The sequence below is a fragment of the Xenopus laevis genome, chromosome 4L, assembly GCF_017654675.1.
Source record: "Xenopus laevis strain J_2021 chromosome 4L, Xenopus_laevis_v10.1, whole genome shotgun sequence".
NCBI lineage: Eukaryota > Metazoa > Chordata > Amphibia > Anura > Pipidae > Xenopus > Xenopus laevis.
Genome location: NC_054377.1, coordinates 94,843,628 through 94,870,534, shown reverse-complemented (window position 1 = coordinate 94,870,534; position 26,907 = coordinate 94,843,628). Strand labels below are relative to the sequence as shown.

The 26,907-nt window shown below is 39.4% G+C and overlaps 1 protein-coding gene across 1 annotated transcript in view; it reads left to right on the top strand.

Annotated features, from left to right (window-relative positions):
- Positions 1–26,907, top strand: part of sec16b.L (SEC16 homolog B, endoplasmic reticulum export factor L homeolog) — an 81,715-nt gene that overhangs the window by 37,645 nt on the left and 17,163 nt on the right. Inside the window, exons 18-22 of the mRNA XM_018258482.2 lie at positions 7,338–7,407; positions 7,624–7,848; positions 22,191–22,267; positions 24,814–24,933; positions 26,083–26,172. Coding sequence (XP_018113971.1) covers positions 7,338–7,407; positions 7,624–7,848; positions 22,191–22,267; positions 24,814–24,933; positions 26,083–26,172 — 582 coding nt within the window. The remainder of the gene's footprint in view (positions 1–7,337; positions 7,408–7,623; positions 7,849–22,190; positions 22,268–24,813; positions 24,934–26,082; positions 26,173–26,907) is intronic.

Sequence of the window (26,907 nt, the reverse complement as noted above, 5' to 3'; positions counted from 1 at the left end):
GCAGCAGCCTAATCCTAGTGTAAAATAAGTGTAATTCTTACTACTGCTGGTTGCTGTGTTGGTCAGAAGCATATGGATTTACAAACATATACTGAAATTTGAAGAAAGAAAATGATGAAAGAGGATCGCTCCATGGTGCTCACTGGTATAACCCCGGGCCGGTGCAGTTTTCTGCTGATAGGAGCACCGGCCCCGGGTTTCAAGTAAGTAAATAACATTTGACACCCCAAGTGCAAGATGACTTTCCTTCTCCTTTAAAGGGGTGGTTTACCTTTAAACTAACTTTTAGTATGTTACAGATTGGCCAATTCTAAGCAACTTTTGACTTGCTCTTCATATATATTTTTTATACTTTTTTTAAATTATTTGTCCTCTTCTTCTGGCACTTCACTGACCCCATCTAAAAATGCCCTGTAAGGCTACAAAGTAATTGTTATCGCTGCTTTATTTCTCACTCACTTTCCATTCAGGCCTTATCTTATTCATTTTCCATTCTATTATTCAAATCAATGCATTGTTGCTAGGGTAATTTGGACAATAGAAACCAGATTGCTGAACGATATTTCCTTCGATCGTATGAACAAAGGAAATGCGGTATATCCTTCGACTTCGATATTCGAAGTCGAAGGATTTTACTTCAACGGTCGAATATCGAGGGTTAATTAACCCTCGATATTCGACCCATAGTAAATGTGCCCCTAAAAGTTAACTTAAAGGTGAACAACCACTTTAAAAAGCCCATATAGTAGGGATGCACCCAATCCTGATTGCCTGTCTGAAGCTAAAATTGCTTTGTTTGCAGATTATACAAATGTTTTTATTAGACAATGCAGATTAGGGTTCAGATTTGATCTGGTATTCTGACAAATCCTTTGTGATGGATTCAGTATTCAGCCAAATCCAAAAATTAAGAATTTGGTGCATCTCTTACCTTCAGTGAAGAATCTGGTAAGCTAATAAACAGAAACATATGATCATATGTACATTTTCATGTTAATGTATCTGGATATCTGTTCTTCAAGGACTGCGATTGAACTGTTTTCTGTGGAGACTGGTTTCCCTTTCTCAGTAGGCAGCAGAAGCAAAAAGACGGCTCATACAAAAGCAGCTCATACAAAACTGAAAAAAAGTTTTTTCCATTTTCTAAATGAGTTTTGAAGCAAAAACTGTCTGTTACAGCTAAGCTAATGCATTGAAAATTACCAAGAGTGGGTAACAATAATATTTCAGATAAAGTTGTTGTACCATGTCATAGGGCAAATAAATAACAAAAAGGTGGTATAAAGGTGATACCTTTATTTGCTAACTAAGATAATTATAGCAAGCTTTCAGAACATTTTTGTTCCTTATTCAGCTTGAAAAAAGAACTAAAATGTTCTGAAAGCTTGCTATAATTATCTTAGTTAGCCAATAAATGTAATCACCTGTATACCACCTCTTTATAATTTTTTTGTCCTAATAATATTTCACAAATAATTTTCCCCCCTCTAGGGCCTTCAGTTCTAGAACAAGGTTGCCTACTGGGGTCTTAGAGTTAATTACAGAAGCAGAAGGCACTTAAGACAAGAAGACCAGGGACAGCAGCTGAAATTGGGGTAGTCAAGGAAAAGACAGCCAGAAGTATATTGAATGTCTTAGAAAGGATTTGTGAGTGGACTGAACAAGATCAATAAACTGGGCTATGTTTCAAGCAGGGACAAATGCTTTGTAGTGCTTAGCTTGAAAAAGATAGCAGCAATCTTGCCACATATTACTACATAATCAATGCAGAGATCATAAAGAAAGGAACATGTTTTATTTGAATATTTAAAGGGGCAGTTCACCTGGACATACATTTTTAGTTTTATTGTGCTTAGTTTTTTTTAATGATGTAACTTTCTCTTCTGCAGCTCTGCTGTTTGGAATTTAAATTGGGATCTGGTCTTTAGGGTCCTGCATTCCTTTATCACTATTAACCCAGTGATTACAAAAACTCACATCACATTGAGTACAGTACTGTACATCCAATAACTGCCTGACTAGAAAGGCTTTGGCCAGTGGCAGAGAGAGGATTTATAGTTCAGCAATATACGAGGGACCTTGCTGTCTTATATCCTTCCACATATCAGGCAGGCTGACATTATTCTATCTAATGCTTAGCATGATGGCAAAGTGGTGATAAGAAATAACAGTAGGCACTCACAGATCACACAATCAAGCTAAGTAAATGATAAGTACACTTATATATATATAGCAAGATACAGCATAGCCTTAAGTATTTTATGCACACAGCACCTCCAGGGCTGTGCGGAATATGTGAGCACTATATGAATTACAGATATTAATAATTCACATAAAACCACAGTGCTGATGTGATTATAGCAATAATATACAGGTATGATATCTATTGTCTGCCATGCCTGTGACCTGGGGCTTTGCAGGATAGGGTTCTTTCTGTAGTTATTATGATTTTTCATTATTTATATAGTGTGATACAGAGATTATACATCATTCACATCAGTCCCTGTCCCAGTGGAGCTTACAATCTAAGGTCCCTATTACATTCACTCACACTAGGGTCCATTTTATAAGGAATCAGTTAACCTGCTTGTATGTTATTGGAGTGTGGGAGGAGACACAGATATCAGGAGGGTAGTAGCTTGGTGCCTTTGGATCCACCAACATACAGCCATGGGAATACCAAATCCATGATAATGGTGCCCTGGCAGAAAACAGGAGCTGCAAGGCAGCAACATTCCTTAACTCTACTAAAAACATTTAAACAAAAATCATATCAGATTTATTAAAGCTTAGGCAAGTTAAATGCAATGCTTTATACTTTTAGAGAAAAAAAGAAATCAGCCGAAAAGAATTGTTTGTAAAAATAGGGCATTCCAGTAATTTGGAACTCTCTAGATAATGGATCTGGGTAAAACATTCCATACCTATACAGGATGGATAATATATCAGAATAAATGTACCTCTGTACATATATATATATATATATATATATATATATATATATATATATATATATATATATATATATATATATATATATATACAGTGAGTGGTGTGAAAAACTATTTGCCCCCTTCCTGATTTCTTATTCTTTTGCATGTTTGTCACACAAAATGTTTCTGATCATCAAACACATTTAACTATTAGTCAAAGATAACACAAGTAAACACAAAATGCAGTTTTTAAAAGAGTGTTTTAAATGGGTTTTTATTATTTAGGGAGAAAAGAAATCCAAACCTGTGTGAAAAAGTAATTGCCCCCTGAACCTAATAACTGGTTGGGCCACCCTTAGCAGCAATAACTGCAATCAAGCGTTTGCGATAACTTGCAACGAGTCTTTTACAGCGCTCTGGAGGAATTTTGGCCCACTCATCTTTGCAGAATTGTTGTAATTCAGCTTTATTTGAGGGTTTTCTAGCATGAACCGCCTTTTTAAGGTCATGCCACAACATCTCAATAGGATTCAGGTCAGGACTTTGACTAGGCCACTCCAAAGTCTTCATTTTGTTTTTCTTCAGCCATTCAGAGGTGGATTTGCTGGTGTGTTTTGGGTCATTGTCCTGCTGCAGCACCCAAGATCGCTTCAGCTTGAGTTGACGAACAGATGGCCGGACATTCTCCTTCAGGATTTTTTGGTAGACAGTAGAATTCATGGTTCCATCTTTCACAGCAAGTCTTCCAGGTCCTGAAGCAGCAAAACAACCCCAGACCATCACACTACCACCACCATATTTTACTGTTGGTATGATGTTCTTTTTCTGAAATGCTGTGTTACTTTTACGCCAGATGTAACGGGACGCGCACCTTCCAAAAAGTTCAACTTTTGTCTCGTCGGTCCACAAGGTATTTTCCCAAAAGTCTTGGCAATCATTGAGATGTATTTTAGCAAAATTGAGACGAGCCTTAATGTTCTTTTTGCTTAAAAGTGGTTTGCGCCTTGGAAATCTGCCATGCAGGCCGTTTTTGCCCAGTCTCTTTCTTATGGTGGAGTCGTGAACACTGAACTTAATTGAGGCAAGTGAGGCCTGCAGTTCTTTAGATGTTGTCCTGGGGTCTTTTGTGGCCTCTCGGATGAGTTGTCTCTGCGCTCTTGGGGTAATTTTGGTCGGCCGGCCACTCCTGGGAAGGTTCACCACTGTTCCATGTTTTTGCCATTTGTGGATAATGGCTCTCACTGTGGTTCGCTGGAGTCCCAAAGCTTTAGAAATGGCTTTATAACCTTTGAAATTGAACTCAGGTGTGATAAACCACAGTTAAGTTATTTTTTAACAAGGGGGGCAATCACTTTTTCACACAGGCCCATGTAGATTTGGAGTTTTTTTTCTCCCTTAATAACGTAAACCTTCATTTAAAAACTGCATTTTGTGTTCAATTATGTTATCTTTGACTAATAGTTAACGGTTTTTGATGAGCAGAAACATTTAAGTGTGACAAACATGCAAAATAATAAGAAATCAGGAAGGGGGCAAATAGTTTTTCACACCACTGTATATTGAGCAAAATAAGCTTTTGCAAGATTGATTCTGCAAGTCCTGTGAGTGCTGTTCTTTCTACATTGCTTGTGTTGTCTCTTAGCTCAGATACCCGGGTAAAACAATGGTCTATGGTGTGCACCTTATGTCTCTCTCTCTCTCTCTCTCTCTCTCTCTCTCTCTCTATATAGGGATGTGAAAATTTAGACACCCTCATATATTACTGGTAGGCACATTATATGGATGCCTAAATGGGTCCTAATGGGGACCTTATGTCTTAGCTTTGCTTATGTAAGCCCCTGTAGTTCTCACAGTGTACGCTAGATGGCACTGTGCCAAAGTATAAAGATCTTGGGAACCATGCTGTCTGGTCCATTTTGCTTTAGCCCTTACCTGAGCAGGCAGGAAGGGAATGGGCACTGGAACCTAGGTACATTAGGCCTAGCAAAGGATAAGCTATACACTGTAATAGGTCACTCTAGGAGTGACAGATATGTTATTTAGTTGAGCAGCCCAAGGGTACTAATTGCCCAGAAGTAGGGACTAAGTGTGCAGACTTAGGGATGTAGAGATTTCCCTGGGTTCCACTTAGGGAAAAGGCTGAAAGCTGGGTGTACCTTAACATGCTACTTCACTGTGTGTTCCCTTGCCTGCAGGGACTATGTTGTTCTAAGGTGCTGTGAGTATATGCTATCCTATGTTGCTCAATGTTTCTGTTATTTCTATAAACTACTGTGTGGATCAAGTTGTAAATAAACTAAGTTCTCTGGTTAAAGGGATACTGTCATGGGAAATTTTTTTTTTTCCAAAATGAATCAGTTAAAATTGCTGCTCCATTTCTCAAAAGACCAAACAGATTTTTTATATTCAATTTTGAAATCTGACATGGGGCTAGACATATTGTCAATTTCCCAGCTGCCCCAAGACGGTGCCACTCATTTTACTATAGCGCTACATGTATAAAATAGTTCCCCAAAATTGACGCACTCTGGGACTTCAACTCTATCCTCGTTTCTGCTTGGGGTGCATGATCAATCTTCAACATATACTCATTAACTGGAATAATTTATTCAGTACTCCCATTTTTTGTAATATAGTGTCCTTTTATTTATACACACATGATATTGACTTTGTTGTGCAAATCCTGTGAGTGCCATCACTATAGATAGATAGATATTATATATAGATATATATACTGTATACATATATAACAAAATTAAAATTAATTATTGTAAATAAAGATTTTTGCTTAAGTCACTGTGTGCAATAGCTTTTTTCTATTTTTAATATATAATTATTTGTTGGCACCAGGGCCTGTAACCCTAATACAATGTGTGCACGAGGCTCTATTGATCTATTGATTTATATATATATCAATATATCAAATATATATAAAATGATTGCTGTCCTTTGTGGTTCTCTGTGCACTTATTTCTTTTAACAGCCTGCAAACACAAAAACAGTACAGTTTTCTGTTGTTCCCTAGAGTTTATTGTAACAGTTGTAACATTCTTTGAACTTCCACGAAACAATATCCAAAGGTTGCAGGAAAATATGTTTCCCTACTCATGACAATAACACACTGTATACATTTTTTATACTGTTATGTTTGAAACAGAATATTTGCAATTATTAAAGCTTTCATGAACAGGCACAGATATGTGTTTCAAAGGTTTTGTATCAAGAAGGTTCTACAATGGATAGAGACAATTTTATTTCTCTTCAGCCTGAGTAACAGATGGGTAACATTTTCACTGCATGCAGGTCAGTCAGATAACTATTACATGTTCTGTGGAATAAAAGCAAAGGGCATTGTTTAACAAACTTAATTGAACTTATAAATATTAGAATTTTCTGATATTTCAAAAAGACGGTTTTGGCCTGTCATAGATTGATATGTATGAAAAGCAGCCTGAGGACCACAAGATATACAGTATAGCAAATGCTGGGTGCAGTATTTCAATAAAATATTGAGAACCACAGATTCAGAATTAGGAATCAACTAATTTTGCAATATCAATTATTTGCAAAAAAATATGACATTTTTTTCCAGACCACAGAATTAACATTCAATTATTTATTTTGTTATCCAAAATGTGACATAGTGATTGTTGATGCTACAACATTCCCTTTGCTTACACACATAGAAACATACATACTAGGGATGCACCAAATCCCTGATTCAGTTCAGGATTCGGATGAATATGAGCTATTTTTATCGGGATTCTGCTGAATCCAACAAAGAGCCTGGCTGAACCGAATCTGAACTCAATATAACTGAAAAAAATTGACAGATGAGCTACGATTTTGCATTCGTTTAGGCGTTAGCATTCGCATCAGGTATTTTTTCCTGTGCGCCAGCTTTTCCACTGCAGAAGAATAGTTCAAATTCGGTTTGGTATTCGGCCAAATCCATCCCTCTGGATGCTGGAATCTGTCCAATCCCTGAAAAGCAAGGGTCAGTGCATCCATAATAAATGCACATTCATATGAAACTAAATGTAACCATGAAATTCCACAGCCTCACTGTCCACATGGTAAAGAACCATTTGAGTTGATTCAGCCTTTATTCCAAATGCTTTGGCTCATTTACTTAATCTTTTCTGTGCAAACACACCTTACTAACTGTCTATAATGTCCTCTAACATATTATAGACATGACCAGGGGTCTTTTTTTACATGACCAAGGAGGTTTAATTTTCGGGGCAACCACCAGCTGTGGGGACATGAGCTGATTGTTATGTGCATGAAGGATAATGCAAGATTATGTTGTTTTGGTCTCCACTATTATTGAGCTACAATGTTAAACAGTCAGCAGCAGCATTTACACTATCTACTGCTTCATGCTATGTTTCATTCTTTCAGTTGAATGCTTCTGCAACAAGACTAACCCCTGTAAATGAATCTACCCAAGATAACAAAGTGGTAGATGCAGGTAAGACTAGTATAATCTACATAATCTGCTCTCTTTGACAGCAATCCAGCAATCCCTTCCAATAGTATGCACACATGAACAATAAATTGTGAACATTTTTTTTTGTAAAACATAAGAATAAAATTGGCTAGACTGGAATATACAAAATACAAAACAGACCCGCAACAGAGACATTTATTTTTACTTACAGGATTGTTTACTGTTCTTATACTCCAGATCCTGTCAATCGCAGTGCAGTATATCCGAATGAAGAAATGGCTTATCCAAATTCTGAGGTAGAGAATTTGGAGGCCGAGGCGGAATATGGTCTTCAGAGTACACCCCAGTTCCAAGCCACTGAACCTAATGAGGTTCCTAATTATAGCTTAGATGTTTCTCAGCCAGTTCTGAGTGTTGAAGTACCCCAGCACAATTGCACCCATGAACAGGAGCACCAGCAAGGTACTGTGAATTCTACAAACATATTAAACACATTAACTACTGTGTAAAACAGTTAGCATGTTGTAATTCAAGAGACCGAAGCCTAACTTGAATAAATCAATCAGCACTTGCCATTAAATAGTTCTCAGAGTGTTCTCAACACTAGATACACCTTCCTACAATCGCCAGTCGGGTTTTCTGAGAGCCTGATATTAATGGAACGAGGACAATCATGTTCCACTTCTCTGTTACTTTTAAAGAAGCAGCAAGCACCTATGTACAACAATGTACAATAAGTAGGATTGCTTGTGTTCTCACCTTGATTGTATAAGCTATACAATCAAGGTATATTATTAAGTACACCTTTTGCCACCAAATGTGCAAGGCTGTTTTTCTTTAAACAAATAATTGTACCAATTTTCTGTTGGTCCAGTTTGCACCAGCCTATACAATCAAGGTGATAATATCCTTTGAAACCTTTTTTATGCTGTAGGTTTTAGGTCTGCACACCTCGACCCTCATATAGTCCACCCCAATGATGTATTAGGGATGTAGCGAACTGTTCGCCCGCGAACTAGTTTGCACGAACTTCGACCGTTCGCGTCCGCCGAATGTTCGCGAACGTTTGGGAACGTTCGCATTTTGAGTTCGCGTTCGATCGTTCGACCATTCGACCATTCGAATTCCTTCGAACGCTAAAAATCTAATGATTTCCATTCGTTCGAACGATTGTAAGCATTCGATCGAATGAAAAGCATTCGATCGAATGGCTTCGATCGTTCGATTCGAATGAAAATCCTTCGATCGAACGATTAAAATCTTTCGATCGTTCGAATCTAACGATTTTAGCGGTGTTCGAAGTTCGCGAACGTTCGCATTTTTTGCCGGTGTTCGCGAACGGCGTTCGCGAACACCAAATCGGCAGTTCGCTACATCCCTAATGATGTATTTTTTGGAATTTTTGTTTCGTATTTGTTCATTGCTTGTGTTCTATTGCTTGTGTCCTATTCTTTTAATTGATCTTCTCTCTCTTTTGACATCACAAATCACTTATGGATTATACATTTGTTTTGAAATGCAATACCTCAACAGGAATAAACTGTAGTTAATAGCTCTTAAGGTTAGGGATGGATTATTAATAATCACCACCTGTGTTAAACTTCCAAATAAACTGTAGTTTAGTGTACATGGTTCAGCGGCATTGGGATTTGATAAACAAGCACCTCATCTGAAAAACTAATGATGTGGGATATGTGTACAATGAAAGTATTTTCAGTTTATTTTTGCACTAAGTGCATAAAAAACAGCTACACTTTATTTAAACTCTTATTTATTTTCTTTTTTGATTTTCAAACTAAAGCCTGTTTGCTAGGGTAAACTGGAAATCTAGGAAGCAGACAACAATTCTGTACTGGGGAAAAGCTAAAGTAAAAGAATTAAAAAAAAAACAAAAGCTTTGAAAAATACAGTACATTGAAAAATGTCTGTACTATTATAGCCTACATGATGGTAAACGTTAATTTTACTTTGCAACTAATGCAAAAAAACAGGTTTAAAAACAGCATGGCTGGGAGACTTGTCTATCAAGTGTATCATTTCTTGATCTATAAAAACAGCTATGCAGAATGCAGAATGCTTGGGACTTGGGCTGTATTTACATAGCGGATGCCCCTAGGCCTGCTAACGTTCTTTGCCCCTGTCCCCTCCCATTTATTCATGCACATATGCAAATTTTCATCATCGGGTCTGGAGCACTGGGATTGGCACACAGGAATTTGTAAAAAAAACTATTGTTTTTCTTGCACATCCCCAGTGCTTCTAAACCAATGTGGATGTGATTGGGAGGCATGCCGCCCCCCCTAAAATCCTGCTGCCCTAGGCCCGGGCCTTGGTGGCCTTTCCACAAACCCGGGCCTGCTTGGGACTTTGTGTTTTCTGGAGAAGGAACCTTTCCATAATTTGGATCAACATAATGAAAGTCGTTTTGAAAGGCAAGGTTAACCCCAAAATAAAAATTTTCTTAATAAAAGAAAACAGAATTCTAAGCAACTTTGCAATCTACATTAATTGCAAATGTTCTATTGTTTTAAAGTTATTTGTATATGTATTTCTTTTGGAAGCAGTGTTTGTCTGTCCCTTAATATTCTCTGCCCTGATGCCTCAGACTGTTGATACAATGTAAGACAAGGCAGCTGATTAACAGACCTGTCTTTGCTTGGGAACTTGTTTAAAAAGTAACAACAGGAGTTAAGCAAATGCTGGTTTCAATAGCAATTGGTTTTACAAATACCTTTAAAACCACTGACAATGTTCAATGTTTTTATTTTGGGGTTGACTTGCCCTTTAAACAGTAAATAAACCCAATAGAATTGTTTTGCCTACAATAAGGATGAAGTACAACGTTTTGTGTTATTATCACAGTGAAATAATAAAAATTGGAATTATTTGATTAAAATTAACTTTATGGGGTATGGACTTCGCTTAATTCTGAGTTTTCGGAATAACAGGTTTCTGGATGAGGTATCTAATCTAATGATGGGCGGATTTGTCCCATTTTTTTGACGCCAGCGTAAATTTTGATGCCTGCGTCAATTCTGATGCCCGAGTCAATTCTAAAGCTCACGTCAATTTTGATGCCGAGGTTAAAGTCAATTGGGCGTCCGAATAATGTCGATAAAATTTGTTGATGCCGCCGATTTTTTGGGCAAGTTTTCGTGGCATTTTTTTTAATTTATTCGCCTGGTGGCGAAACGCGAAAATTTGTCACAAATTCGCGCCTGGCCATCACCAATCCAATACCTGCAACACATTAAACATAAAAATAGAAAATAGCCCAGTAGTAACCATGCATGGTATGTCCTTTTACCCACTTTGTTTAAGCAAGGGGGTCCTCTAGATAATGTAATAGCTTGACTTGATCTTGCTAATTCCATACCATGTCATTGTTGGGGTATTAGGTCCCTTATCTTAGGAACCAACACACTCTGCATTTGTTATGACAATTGAATACAATTAAAAGCTTCTTGGCCATACCCATAATAGATGGAGTTATGGCAACAAACAATTAAATTTTGGAGTTAATAATGTCTAACCTGTACCCTTTACCCATTAGCGGCAGCGGTCAATATTTAATAATATGCAATGAAAATTTTCTTTAAAAAAAAAAAAGTAATTTAAACTTTGCTAAACCTAAATTTAGCAGTCAGATAATCAGCCAGATTCAATTTGATAAGAAAAGCTTATCTCCTTATTTCCGGATTTTTTATAGTCCCATAGACCACTCATTTAGTAAATATCTTAATATGCCCTCATTCTGTAATTCAGTCATTTGAATTTTTGGGCACTTTTAAACATATTTAATTGAAAAGCTATATCTCACATAATCTGCTTCTCCTAAAACTATGATGCCTCAAATATTCTGCCATTAACTGAATAGTGTCCCTCAACAATCCTTCCAATGGTATTGAAGTTAAACTCACAAATTATGATTCCCAGGTAGTGAGCTCACTCCCTTTTAAAAACACCTCTGCTTTCTGCCAATTTTGCGGCACTGTGCCAAAGGTTATACAGTCCTTGAATATTAAATATAACAGTCAGGCTATTTCTACATTAAATTCTCTGCGTATCTGGAATATGTACCATCTGGACCCAGTTCTTCATTCACTTTAAAGAGGTCTCTACCCAATAACTGCTTTTTCATTAAGAAAGAAGATGTAATTCAAAGCAATTTCCAGTATACATGAATTACTAATTTCTTTGTGAACGTAATTGCCTTTTAAAATAGTGTCTGCCTGGCTCTTTTATTTTCTCTGAACTTTTGGTTTTGACTGAAATGAGGTAGCGGAAGCTTGCTGATTAAAGGGGCAGTATACCCTCTTGATCAACAGAAGGTCAATGATTAGTGCTGTTGCATATTGTTCTAATCATAAAAAATCACAACAAAACTATGGTATTTGTTATTTCTTGATATAAATAGAGCAATCAGGTAGACTGAAGTTACTTCATGTTTGGTTCTTTGAGAGGTAGATAATTAGATCACCATTATACAACTCCCTCCCATGACCCTCTGTTGTGACTATTTTATATATTTAGCTGGAATCAGTTATGCAGGGAAATTATTTGTTTCCTGGTAATCTAATTATTTACCTCAAAAGGAACAATTATGGAGTGACTAAAATTTCTCTGTTTGCTTGTTTAGCTCAACACATAACAAATGATGTTGATTTTTTTGTGGTTAAAGGGGTGGATCACCTTTAAGTTACATTTTTGTAAGTTATAGAATGGACAGCTCTAAGCAACATTTAAACTGGTCTTTATTTATTTATTTTACAGCTTTAAAATGGGGGTCACTGACTCCATCTAAAAATGTATGCTCTGTAAGGCTACACATTTATTGATGTTTCTACTTTTTATTACTCATCTTTCTAGTCAGGCCTCTCCTATTCATATTCCAGTCTCTTATTCAAATCAATACATGGTTGCTAGGGTACTTTGATCTGTAGCAATCAGATTGCTGAACTTGCAAACTAGAGAACTGCTGAATAAAAATCGAAATATCTCAAATAAAAAAAATTAAAAACCAGTTGCAAATTGTCGCAGAATATCACTCTCTATATCGTACTAAAAATTAGCTCAAAGGTAAACAACTCCATTAAAATGACAGGCAAAAATTATGTATGTGCAGCACAAACCCAATTAATAGCACTTATGTTAATAAGGAGGTACGTTGCCCCAGACCAGAGAAGAAGAGGTTACCTGTTAGCTTATCACTGGTATCTACAAATAGGATATATCTCTGGGCCTAGTGATGAATTGTACCACCTATATAGAGCTCTATTAGATATTTCCCCAACTGGTAAATTTTTGGGAGCCCTTTTCTACTAATCTACCTGCATAATTTTGGCAAATTCTCTTCTTTGAACAGTTCCATCTTGCTCTTACAAATTGTCCTCTTGAATATTGTTTTATAGAGCTGGCAAAGTTGGCCACTATCCACATGTAATAATTCCTCTCAGTACCTGTCTGTAGAGCTTGCTTTTAGTTTTACCATCCTTAATGAATTTAGTGACATCTAGGTCATTTATTTTAATTAAATTGATCTTGGAGGTAAACCTGAGATCCCAGTCGTTAAGGTTAATAGTCCTAATGCAATTCTTCCACTTATGCCATATTTCCCTTCCAAATAAACAATAAATCATCTATAAATCTGGTATAAAGTATTCTCTCCAACACTTGGTCAGTCCAATATATATTGGTCCTCCCTTAAAGCCTTACAAATGGCTCAGATTCTCTCCCTGTTATGGTGGGCATATGCCTACAGATATTATGTTTGTGTATGGCCACCTTAACAGGGTGTATGGTAGGATATGAGGCGACCGATAATGGTAAACCCTTGGATAGCTTCTCATCAATTGGACAGGATTGAAATTTTTTTATCAGGTGCCTTTAAAGGTGCCTGAACATCTGCAGACGATTAATGTTGAATCTCCAGATAGTGGTTGTCTAACATTGTATTGGTCTTAAGCCATAGCTCCAATTATATATAGGACACCCTAACTAACCTTCAAGCTGGGCTTTCTGATATACAGTATCTACTGTAGGAAAGAAAGACTTTCACCCCAAACCTTTCCAGAACTGGCATTCCGGCTGAACCCCTCCTCTATCACTGGTGGGGGGGGGGGCAGCACCACATCTTAGGAACCAGAACAATAAAGAGCCACTGTAGATTCTGGTTATATTAAAATGGTGAATATAACCTGTATGGCAAAACTACCAGAAGTTGATACAGTATGAGTATCAAAAGAATTTGTTACCCTAGGAACATCGCTGCCATAGATAATACTTTAAATATCTATTTGTTTTTGGAATTCAGAAAAAAGGGAATATCACAAAACACTCCTGTATAAAATTAGACTGTATTTTCAGTAGTTTCATTATAATTCCAAATAGCCATTGCCATGGTTACCAGTGATCTAGAAACAGCCAAGGATAAAGGCCATTGTTCATTTCTAATACAACTTGACCTTTCAGGAGCTCTTGACACTGAAGACCACAAAGTACACCTTCAGATTCTGTGCCCACATAAACTCCAAAAAATGTAAAGAGATGAATACAGGATATTCTTCTAATTGTGGTCTTTTCTTATTATTTTTTATATACCAATGTTTATTATTACAAAGCACCAAAAGCTGAGTTTTATTATGTTCCCCTGATATAGTTTTTATCAGGGTGTCTCTCTCTGCTTCCGGATAGTCCCTACTTTTCTTTCTCGTCACTGCCAAGTAATTACATTTCAAAGGCTTTCATTATTGATGGTACACTACGTAGGGGCAGATTTATCTAGGGTCGAAGTGAATTCGAGGGAATTTTCGAAGTAAAAAAATTCGAAATTCAAAGTAATTTTTTGGAGACTTCGACCATCGAATAGGATACTACAACTTCGAATTTACTTTGAATTTGATTTGAAGTAAAAATAGTTTGACTATTCGACCATTCGATAATCAAAGTACTGTCTCTTTAAAAAAACTTCGACTTCAATACTTTGCCAAATTAAACTTGCCGAAGTGCTATGTTAGCCTATGGGGACCGTCTGCAACTATTTTCTAAGTCTTTACACATCGAAGTAAAATCGTTTGATCGTAAGCTAAAATCGCTTGAATCATTCGATTCAACGATTTAATCGATTTTACTTTGATCATTCGATGGACAAATTCGGTGAAAAATACTTTGATTTCAATATTCGAATTTCGAAGTATTTTTTACTTCGAAATTCGACCCTTGATAAATCTGCCCCTAAAATAATAATTTGTGAAGATTGCTTTGTTTGCGCTTTATGAAAATTTGGTTGACGGGTCTTTGAACCTTCTAGAGTTAGCTTCTTCAGTTTCCATCTACTCTACTCCTACTTTACTCCTTTATCCATCCCATTCCATAAAATAACGAGTATAGGTATTGGATCCCTTATCCGGAAACCGAATCAAGAAAGCTCAGAACTTTGGGAAGGTTGTCTCCCATAGACAAAATATGTTAAAATAATTCATATATTTTCTTTTTCTCTGTAATAATAAAACAGTACCTTGTACATGATCCAAACTAAGATATAACAAATCCTTATTTGAGTCAAAACAATCCTTTTGGGGTTATTTAATGTTTACATTTTTTTTAGCAGACTTTAAGGTATGGATAAAAGGTCCCATACCTGTACATCCTCAAAAATATCTCTGACCTCATACTTATTTCCTGTTTTTGTGCCACCATCAGGTTTCTCCCCCTTGCTCTAAATAATATCTATCTGTACAATGTCTGCTCTATTCCGAAAAAAAACTCCTGCTGTATATGATGTTTGCAAACTCATTTTGCTTAATTTAAAACCCAGCTGTCCTGCTTTGATTTTGTTATTAGAGCTGTTCTTGCCTGTTGCTGACTCCTCAATTCTATCTCATGTTCTAATTAGGGATGTAGCGAACGTCGGAAAAAAAGTTCGCGAACATATTCGCGAACTTGCGTCAAAAATGCGAACGGTTCGCGAACGTCGCGAACCCCATAGACTTCAATGGGAAGGCGAATTTTAAAAGCTAAAAAAGACATTTCTGGCCAGAAAAATGATTTTAAAGTTGTTTAAAGGGTGCAACGACCTGGACAGTGGCATGCCAGAGGGGGATCAATGTTTCTGAAAAATACATTGTTGACACAGCGCTGCGTTTTGTGCTGTAAAGGGCAGAAATCACACTACATTTCTAAACCTGTGTAATAAACTGCTTTAAAGGTTACAGCCTGTTCACACGCAAAGACGAAACGCGGCGCTTACTGCAACGCAAAAAAACGCAAAGAGCTTTAATGAATGATACCGTCAAGTGAGCAAATAATAGTTGTTAATTACTAGTTGAGCTTGTCACCTCCAGGATGTTCGTCCTGTTGGTGGCAATATTTCTGTAGTGGTGTGTTTAGCAGTCACCGTGCTTGTGCGCACGTGCACGGTCAGGCAGAGGTAATTCAATGTACAGTGAAGTGAACCAAAAAACACTGATTCTGCAGTGTGGGTCCAGTTTTGGTCTACTTTATTGATCACCTGCGGTGACCATAAAAGATGCGATTTTGCCACTGTTGCAGAACCCTGAAAAATTAGGCATGTGTACTTTCCTGAAAAATTATGTTTTTTTTGTTGCAGCCACTGAAGCACAGAGGCCAGAAAAAATATGCCATATAAATGCTAACAATGTAAATTTTTTTTGTCGCAGCCACTGCAGCACAGAGGCCAGAAAAAATATGCCATATAAATGCTCAAAATATTCATTTTTTTTTTGTCGCAGCCACTGCAGCACAGAGGCCAGAAAAAATATGCCATATAAATGCTGAAAATATAAAAAAATTTTGTCGCAGCCACTGAAGCACAGAGGCCAGAAAAAATATGCCATATAAATGCTGAAAATATTCATTTTTTTTGTCGCAGCCACTGCAGCACAGAGGCCAGAAAAAATATGCCATATAAATGCTGAAAATATAAAAAAATTTTGTCGCAGCCACTGAAGCACAGAGGCCAGAAAAAATATGCCATATAAATGCTGAAAATATTCATTTTTTTTTGTCGCAGCCACTGAAGCACAGAGGCCAGAAAAAATATGCCATATAAATGCTGAAAATATAAATTTTTTTGGTTGCAGCCACTGAAGCACAGAGGCCAGAAAAACTCAGGATTTACCTGGATTCAAATGAAACCAGTAGGGTTTGCACCCTAGTTTGTAACGGTGGCGGAGGGAGGAGGACGCTAAAGGACAGCTGTGTGTGGAGTCATGAGGCGTGCAGAGAAGGACAGCTGCATGGGGAGTCAGAACAAGTCTTCCGGCGTGCAGTAACCCTCCGAGATCCACGCCTCGTTCATTTTAATAAAGGTCAGGTAATCCACACTTTTGTGACCTAGGCGAGTTCTCTTCTCAGTTACAATCCCTCCTGCTGCACTGAAGGTTCTTTCTGAGAGGACACTTGAGGCGGGGCAAGACAAGAGGTTCATGGCAAATTGTGACAGCTCTGGCCACAGATCAAGCCTGCGCACCCAGTAGTCCAGGGGTTCATCGCTCCTCAGAGTGTCGATATCTGCAGTTAATGCCAGGTAGTCCGCTACCTGCCGGTCGAGGTAGCTTTGAGGGTGGATCCAGAAGGGTTCTGGCGCTGCCTTGGACTGAAAAACATTTGCATGTCTGACGTTACAGAGTGGCCAAAGTGCTTTGTCCTTGCAGGTGCGCTCGTGACAGGATTACTGGCACCTCTGCCCCTGGAATGTTGATGAGTTCCTGAAGTGACATCACCCTTAAAAGCATTGTACAACATGTTTTGCAGGCTGGTTTGTAAATGCAGCATCCTTTCGGACTTGTGGTACGTTGGTAACATTTCTGACACTTTATGCTTGTACCGAGGGTCTAGTAGCGTTGCGACCCAGTACAGGTCCTTCTCCTTAAGCCTCTTGATACGGGGGTCCTTCAACAGGCATCACAGCATGAAAGACCCCATTCTCACAAGGTTGGATGCAGAGGTATCCATCTCCGCTTCCTCGTTATCAAGGACTACATCATCCACGGTCTCCTCCCCCCAGCCACGTACAAGACCAGGGGTCCCCAAAAGGTCACCACAAGCCCCCTGGGAAGCCTGCTCCTGTTGGTCCTCCTCCTCCACAAAGCCACCTTCCTCCTCTGACTCCACTTCTGACACCTCTCCCTGCGTTGCAGCAGGTGCCTGGGCTCGTTCTGGTGATTCCGACCAGAAATCGTGCGCTTCCTGCTCCTCGTCACGCTGGTCTACAGCCTCATCTGTCACTCGTCGCACGGCACGCTCCAGGAAGAAAGCAAAGGGTATTAGGTCGCTGATGGTGCCTTCGGTGCGACTGACCATGTTTGTAACCTCTTCAAAAGGGCGCATGAGCCTGCAGGCATCGCGCATAAGCACCCAGTAACGTGGGAAAAAAATCCCCAGCTCTGCAGATCCAGTCCTACCACCCAGTTCAAACAGGTATTCATTGACGGCTCTTTGTTGTTGCAGCAGACGTTCCAACATGAGGAGCGTTGAATTCCAGCGAGTCTGGCTGTCGCAAATTAAACGCCTGACTGGCATGTTGTACCGCTGCTGAATGTCAGCAAGGCGTGCCATGGCTGTGTAGGAACGTCTGAAATGGGCCGACACCTTCCTGGACTGCCTGAGAATGTCCTGGAATCCTGGGTACTTCGAGACAAAACGTTGGACTATTAAATTCAGAACATGTGCCATGCAGGGCACATGTGTTAAATTGCCCAGTCTCAGTGCTGCCAACAGATTGCTTCCGTTGTCACACACCACTTTTCCGATCTTCAGTTGGTGTGGGGTCAGCCACCGATCGGCCTGTGACTGCAGAGATGACAGGAGTACAGATCCGGTATGGTTTCTGCTTTCCAGGCACGTCATCCCCAAGACAGCATGACAACGGCGTACCTGGCACGTCGAATAGCCTAGGGGGAGCTGGGGGTGCACAGGTGTGGAGGAGGAGGACCCAGCAGCAGAGGAGGAAGAAGAGGAAGAAGACGAGGTAGAGAGCGAAGGAGGAGTAGAGGTGGTGGCAGAACCGCGTGCAATCCGTGGCGGTGACACCAACTCCACTGTTGTTGTTGAGCCACACATTCCCTGCTTCCCAGCCATTACCAAGTTCACCCAGTGGGCAGTGTAGGTGACATACCTGCCCTGACCATGCTTGGAGGACCATGCGTCAGTAGTCATATGGACCTTTGGCCCAACACTAAGTGACAGAGATGCGGTGACTTGGCTCTGCACATGGTGGTACAGGTGTGGTATTCCCTTTTTTGAAAAAAAATTGTGGCTGGGTACCTTCCACTGCGGTGTCCCAATTGCTACAAATTTGCGGAAGGCCTCAGAGTCCACCAGCTGGTATGGTAAAAGCTGGCGGGCTAAGAGTGCAGACAAGCCAGCTGTCAGACGCCAGGCAAGGGGGTGACTCGCAGACATTGGCTTCTTACGCTTAAACATGGCCCTCACAGAAACTTGGCTGGGGGCAGATGACTGGGAATGGGAACTGGTGGTCAAGGTGGAAGGCGGAGTGGAGGGTGGTTCAGACGGGTCAAGGACAGCAGAGGTAGAGCAGTAAGATGCTGGACCAGAAGGAGGGTGGCTTTTAGTTTGTCTGTTGCCTTTGAGGTGTTGCTCCCAAAGTGCTTTGTGCTTGCCGTTCATGTGCCTTCGCATAGAAGTTGTACCTATGTGGCTGTTGGGCTTCCCAAGACTCAGTTTCTGACTGCACTCATTGCAAATTACAACGCTTTTGTCAGAGGCACACACATTAAAAAAAAAATCCCACACTGCTGACCTTTTTGAAGCTGGCAATCTGGCGGTAACAGTAGAAGTTGGCGGCGTTGGCGGCAATGGCGGGTGCGTTGGCCGGCTGACCACAGGTGCCGATACATGTTGTTGCCCTACTGTTCACTGCGAGCTGTCCTCCCTGCTTCTTCTAAGTCTTATTCTCCTCCTGCCTCTCTGACTCTCCGTCTCTCCATCTGAACTATCCTCCTCTTGCTCTCTTCTACTGGGCACCCACAAAACATCAATCTCCTCATCATCATTCTCCTCAGATGCATCAATTTCTTCTAACAGCTCACAGAAGGAAGCAGCAGCGGGAACCTCCTCATCACTCATTATGTCCATCTCTGTTGTGTTCTCTGCCAGAATTAAATCTGGTGTAACGTCCTCATCTCCTTCATCTTCTTCAGCCAATAATGGTTGCGCATCACTCAGTTCAAGAAACTCATGTGAAAATAACTCCTCTGACTCCAGTGAAGAAGGGGCGCCGGTGGTGGAGGAAGTGTTACGTGGGGTGCCCATAGCAGTGGAGGATGAGGATGTTGTGGTAAAGTTAGAAACGGTAGAGGATGGGGTGTGCTGTGTAAGCCAGTCAACTACCTCTTCAGCATTTTGGGAGTTCAGGGTCATTGCCTTTTTAAAACTGGGCAATTTCCTAGGGCCACAGGATAGCATAGCAGCACGGCCCCTAGTGCCTCTGCGTGGCAGCCTGCCTTTGCCTGGCATTATTTTAAAACAACAACAACAACTCAGGTGGTGTTTCTGGAGACGGTATTATTATTGATATTTAGACAGATTGTGAAAAAGCTCACACAGCTAGATGGCAGTTGTTTGAAAATGAAGAACACACTGGGCAAACAAATTGAAACAATGCCTGCAAGGTCAACGTATACACTACTACAGCAGTGGATACGGAATATATTATTGCTGCTTGAAAAACGTCACTCAGGTGGTGGTTCTGGAGACGGTATTATTATTGATATTTAGACAGAATGTGAACAAGCTCACACAGCTCGGTGGCAGTTGTTTGAAAATGAAGAACACACTGGGCAAACAAATTGAAACAATGCCTGCAAGGTCAACGTATACACTACAGCAGTGGATACGGAATATATTATTGCTGCTTGAAAAACGTCACTCAGGTGGTGTTTCTGGAGACGGTATTATTATTGATATTTAGACAGAATGTGAAAAAGCTCACACAGCTAGATGGCAGTTGTTTGAAGAACACACTGGGCAAACAATGCCTACAAGGTCAACATATACACTACTACAGCAGTGGATACGGAATATATTATTGCTGCTTGAAAAACGTCACTCGGGTGGTGTTTCTGGAGACGGTATTATTATTGATATTTAGACAGAATGTGAAAAAGCTCACACAGCTAGATGGCAGTTGTTTGAAGAACACACTGGGCAAACAATGCCTACAAGGTCAACGTATACACTACTACAGCAGTGGATACGGAATATATTATTGCTGCTTGAAAAACGTCACTCGGGTGGTGTTTCTGGAGACGGTATTATTATTGATATTTAGACAGAATGTGAAAAAGCTCACACAGCTAGATGGCAGTTGTTTGAAGAACACACTGGGCAAATAATGCCTGCAAGTGCACTACTATTGGTGCACTACTATGAAGAACAGCAAACAGCACTGGACACGTTAAAGAACAGTAAGATAAGTAAAATAAAAAATATATATATGTATATTAAAAAAAAAATTACTCGGGTTGGTGCTGCTGAACTACTAGGAGCAGCACAGTAGCACACCAGTCCCACTCCCCAACACAGCTAGACTAATAGCACTGGGCTCTTATAGTAGCAAAGTAAAAAAACAAAAAGAAAATAAAAGCAGTCCTTACAAGGACTATTGGGTTATTACAGCAGTCAGCAGATGAGATCAGAAGAGATCAGTGCCCACAGCAGCTACTTACAGAGCACTGCAGTAGAAGGTAGATTACTAGCCAGCAAAGCTACCTAACCTAAAATGTCCCTCAAATCCCTGCAGAGTTCTGTCCCTCCAATACAGAGCAGTATCAAGTAGATTACTAGCCAGCAAACTTACTATCAACTGTCCCTCAAATCACTAACAGCTCTCTCCCTACACTAGCTCTTCCAAGCACACACAGGCAGAATGAAAAAACGCTGCAGGGCTTCAGTTTATATATGGAAGGGGAGTGGTCCAGGGGGTGTGGGGTGGTCCAGGAGGGAGAGCTTCCTGATTGGCTGCCATGTATCTGCTGGTCTGGGGTGAGAGGGCAAAAAAAAGCACCAGCTAAGGCGAACCCAAAATGGCGAACGTCGCGCGACGTTCGCGAACATTCGGCGAGCGCGAACAGTCGATGTTCGCGCGAACAAGTTCGCCGGCGAACAGTCCGCGACATCCCTAGTTCTAATGGAGGAGTGGTCAATTTTATCTTTCCACTTACATACATTTGTACTTTCTTTAGCTGCAGCTGCAAAGTTCATTTCCCTACTGTGCAGGGGCAATTGTTACTACGTCGGAAATTGTAGGAGATTTCTTTTCAGATTCAGAGCAGAGCCATGTGCATTCTATTGTAGGTCTTCCTTTAATTAAAAAGCATAGTGAGATAAAATGTTCTGACTGTGGAGTTTCCAGCACTGGGCCAGCACAAAACATATTCAAGAAAATTGCTGTAAGAATCATCAAAGTATCAGTTTTGACCTTTTCTGTGCCTGTGATTCACCCCATAGGGCATTTAAATATTTATATAAATACTGTACATTTTATATCAAGATGTGTTATTTTTATGAATGATGATCTTCAAGGTAGTCAAGCATTGTATACATAATGGGGAAGCTCTATACAAATAAGCGAGGCTATCTAGAAATAAGTATGAGGGTAAGTCCACACAGGGCGTTTTGGGGAGATTTGTTCGCCTGGCGTTCAAGGTTTTTTTCAGAAAAATCTAGATTTTTTTTTAACTTTTTTTATGATTTATCATACCCGAAGCTGCTAAAAATGTTTTGCTTACAGACCCTCTAAACTCTTTGCCATTCCTTTCCAGAAAGCACAGCCATGGAAAGCCTATCACAGTCTGTTTGCCAGAGCAGCTACATTCATAACAGCAACCTTTCTGTGCAGGTAAAACAATTTTCTGAAAGATCTGATAAACATTATTTGACAGCAATGACGCACTAAATTAAAGCTCCCACCATTTTCATTGTATTTTACTTCTCATTAATGGTTGAATTTAGCATTTTAGTTGACTGGTAATCGTGAAAAAACAAAGTGTTCAACTATATTAACATTCATAAATAATTGTAAATATCACAAATGTTTTTATTCATGCACTACAGGAATTTACAAGTAATAGGTGGTATTTGTTGAAGGGCATGTTATAGGCTTTTTGGGATAGTATTGGAACAGTTCATTATACAGTGATCAGTGATCAGCAGATCTTGTTCTGGAGACCAAAAGATCACAGTGGCAGAGCAATGCCCACAAACAACCATTCGGCTATGCTCTGAAGTGGACTTATTATTGCTCAGATATTTAAATACAATAACAGTTATATTAAAACTGTAGTATTATGCTGAAAATATGAGAAGTGTTATTGCTGAAGGGCCCTCCTATTGATAAAGTCATCACGTAAAATGTAATCTTTAGGTTGTGGTATTATGGAAGACTATTAGCTAGCAAATGAAAAAAAAAAGATTAAACATGGTTTATTACCAGTGGAATAACTATTGATCCATTTGTGACACTGTGTTGAACTGTACTTACTTTATCTTTGTGTTTCTGTGCTCTGCTTAACATGCTGATTATATTTCCTTTTATACACACTAACTTGAGCACTGTTCTGTGCTAGGCTCCATGCACAACTCTATTTTTAGATGTAATTGCTATCTCATTAAATGGATAGATTGGAGCAGTGCAACAGATGATATTGGTTTCTAATAAAAAGCCTAGCAGACTCAGAAGCTGGAACTAGAGTTTTAGTACGAGAATGTGAGTCAAGTGTACAGCACAATTCTTGACTGTATTCTCAGTTCTTTGCTAGCAAAATATTCTGTACTTTGCAGTCTTTACTATTGCCACGTTGTTGCCCCTGTTGCCTGTGTTTTCAAACAACCAGTTTTCCCTAGAGGTCAGTAGTACTGCAGTAAAGGTCACAAACCCTCCTGGTCTGGTTGAGTAATAAAGGAAGAAGCAAGTCTCATTAATAATTTATAACTGTGATCCTCAGAGAGAGCTGCTAGCAAACAGCATGCAGATTGGATCCAATCTCATTACCTACAGTGTCCAAAAATCTCTGCTTGCCCAGATTGAGGCCGATGTATTTTTGCAGATAAAGTCTGACCTAGACAAGACTCCCGAATTAGCTCCATGCAGTGCAAGACACACTAAGACACACTAATATTATTCTAATATTATTCTAGCAGGTATACTTTGAGTATAAGGGTAAGGGCACACCTGGAGATTCGGGGAGATTAAGTTGCCTGGCGACTAATCGCCTCTTCTTTGGGGCGACTAATCTCCCCGAACTGCTTCCCTGTGTCTTCAAGGAAAAACATTGGTTGGATTGCAAAAAAACGACATAAATTGCAACAGGGTCGGACTGGGGGTTCAGGGTCCACCAGGGCTGCCACATCAGGGCCCCTGTACCCTCCAAAGGACCCCCTTTACAGTCCCAGGCCTCCCTGCCCAGCAAATTGAGCTTCAACTGCGTGCAAACTTTACACATTCAAAGTATGCCTGTATTCAGCATTGACTATCACACTGTTGCTAAATAACACAAGGTTTACACCATTTCTTGATGCCGGTGTGTTTAGTTCAGCTAAATCTATGCAATAGTGATGGGCAAAATTATTCACAAGGCATGAATTTGAGGTGAATTTCCGCACTTAATCACCTGCTAATTTGTCAATTTTTTCGGTGAAACAGAACAGATTCGCTCATCACTACTAGTAGTAGTTCTTTTGATTTCTATGGACAGGGGCTCTGCAGAGGCAAGGGAGGTTAACCTATACCACACTCAGATGCCATATGATAAATATGGACACCCATAGCTATGCCCTCATAATTTACTCTTCTACAAAAAATAAATGGACAATGCCTCATACTTATATATAATTAATTCTATTTTCCATTATGAGAATCTCCAAAATCAAGATCGCCTGCCTACCTTTAGAAGCTAAGGAAGTAATTTTACAGCCTATTTGGGGACAGCAATCCCATATAAGACGAATAAGTAGCGTTGTTGACTTGTAGAGACATGCACGTACAGTAATATTTATTTTAAAAAGACACATAAAAAGGATATACATTTATTTTTCCATAACATGATGGATCTTTAGGTTTAACAGGCAGAGTGAGTGTTTTATATTGCTTTTATCATGGTTTTGGAGCAATTTACATACCAGTTCTTGAAGAACAATTTAGTCTCCAGGAAAATGCTCAGATGTTCAGTGAAAAAAGGCATGACAAAATGGTTCATCCAGGTACTTTTCTGAAAATGCCACAGAAAATGGTTCATCCAGTCTTCTGAAAGAATAGCGTATGCAATTTTACACATATTTTATCTCAAGGTCATCTGTAAATGTATGAACATGTTCTTTCAATAGATCTTACTGCCACATTTTAGCATTTTTATGGTGTGCTTCTGTAAACATACAATTTTACTGCAGTGCCCATCAGGAAGGATTAGGACTGTGTCAGAGAGCTCCACTGTTTCTATGGAAGAAGATAATGGGGAGGAACAAACAGAGGACCAAGCTGTATCTAAGGAGTCTATTGACAGAAAGAAGGTGATTTAATGTGTGCTACAAGTTTATATATGTAGCTTTTCCCATATGCAGTTAATGCTGTCATATTCAATAAGGTTCATGTAACTCGGCAAAATAATGCTCCAAGTGCCTCCATCCTCTTCATTCAGTTACCTTTCTGCTTTGGGCCAAATTAACATTGATTACATTTCCCTGGAGTTTGCCTTTGTTCTGTTTGCGGCACAGTGTTTGTGATTAAATTTTAAATAGCTTTGTGTATGTTACAATGCAGGCAAACATCAACACCGAGAGGGGAGATGCTACTTGGATAAATCTTTAAATTCATTCATAATGTTCTCTGTTAAATGGAATGGGTTCTTTTATTCCAAACAAGCTCACAGGGAATCATTAATCAAAGACTATACAATAGCTAAAAAAAACAGCACAAAACCAGCAGCAGACATATTGGTTATTTGTAAGTTAAATTTCTTCCCTTGTGGAAGCATTTCACTTTAGCTGTCACTGGTGCACTCTTATTTTTCCACTCAATTATCTTCCGTCTCCATACTAATTAGATTACAGGCACCCAGTGTGTGTATTCCTCCAGCCGTTGTTCTTCCAGCAGCCACTTGTAGGAAAAGGCTGGACATGGGTGTTTCTGAGATTCCCTCTGATGATGACTGAGTGAACAGTTTGGAAATAAGCAGTGAACCATATAGGAACTTGAGAGGTTTCCAGTACAGTCACAGCAATGCTTACTTTTTATAGTTTCCTGTTCAGATATGGGATCCATTAGCCGGAAACATGTTATCTAGAAAGTTCTGGGAAGGCCATCTCCTATAGACTCATTTTTAATCAAATAATTCACACTATTGAAAGTTATTTCCTTTTTTCTGTAATCATAAAACAGTAGATTGCACATGATCCAAACTAAGAAATAACTAATCCTTATTGGAAGCAAAAAAATCCTGTTGAGTTTATTTAATTATTTATTTAAATGATTTTTAGTAGACTTAAGGTATCTTGATCTGATTTCATTTTAAGTCCCCTTATCCAGAAAACCCCAGGTCCAGAGCATCTGGATAACAAAGTATAAGGCAATCCCTTTCTGGTACTGTCAATAACATGTATGGTATGATTATTGAATCTTGTACCAATACATAACCAATGAATCCCTTTCTGCTTAACCAGGGCTCTAGCTTTGGCTGGTTTGGGTGGTTCCGTTCAAAGCCATCCAAAGAATCAGCAATTCCAGCAAAAGTATCTGAAACCAAACCTGAGGTAAGAATGCTTAAACATTATGTAGAAATCCTACTGTACATGTTATAACATCTGTATTGTTTAGCACAACAAAAGGAAATGTGCCACAAAGGAGATACATCTTATTGGTATTTTTTTTGCCTCTGACAGATAAGAGGTTGTACATGGTTGTATTTAATTTTAAAATTATGAGGATTTGTAAGCATGCATTTATGAAGGATTATAAATAACTTTGTAATTTAGATATACTACATGCTGGAAATTAGATCCAGGCTTCTGCATCCATTTACCTTTAGAGAAAAAATGTTTAGGTTGCTAAAGAGGAAGCTCATGTTTAAAGGACCCCTAAACTACATAGACCCCCCTGCCCTCCTCTCCACCAGCCTAGCTGCTACCTACCCCTAGCTCTTTACTTGATGCAGATTCTGTCCAGCAGAGTTCACGGCACCATTTTCAGCCGATTCAGTAATCTTCCGGCAATTTCCGTGAGTTTCGGCACATGTGCAGTTGTTCTCTTATTGAAGAGAAGAAGATGGCGCCCGTGAACTCCGCTGGACAGAATCTGCACAGAGTAAAGACTTAGGGGCATTTGCCTGGGGTAGCAGCTAGGCTGGGGGGGGAGGAAGGAGGAGGGTCTATGTAGGGTAGGGGGGGTAGGCTTTTTTTTTAACTTAAGGGTTTGCTTCTCCCTTAAAGGGGTTGTTCACATTTCAAATACTTTTTATCAGTTATTTTTGACAGTTTTTTCCAAAATTA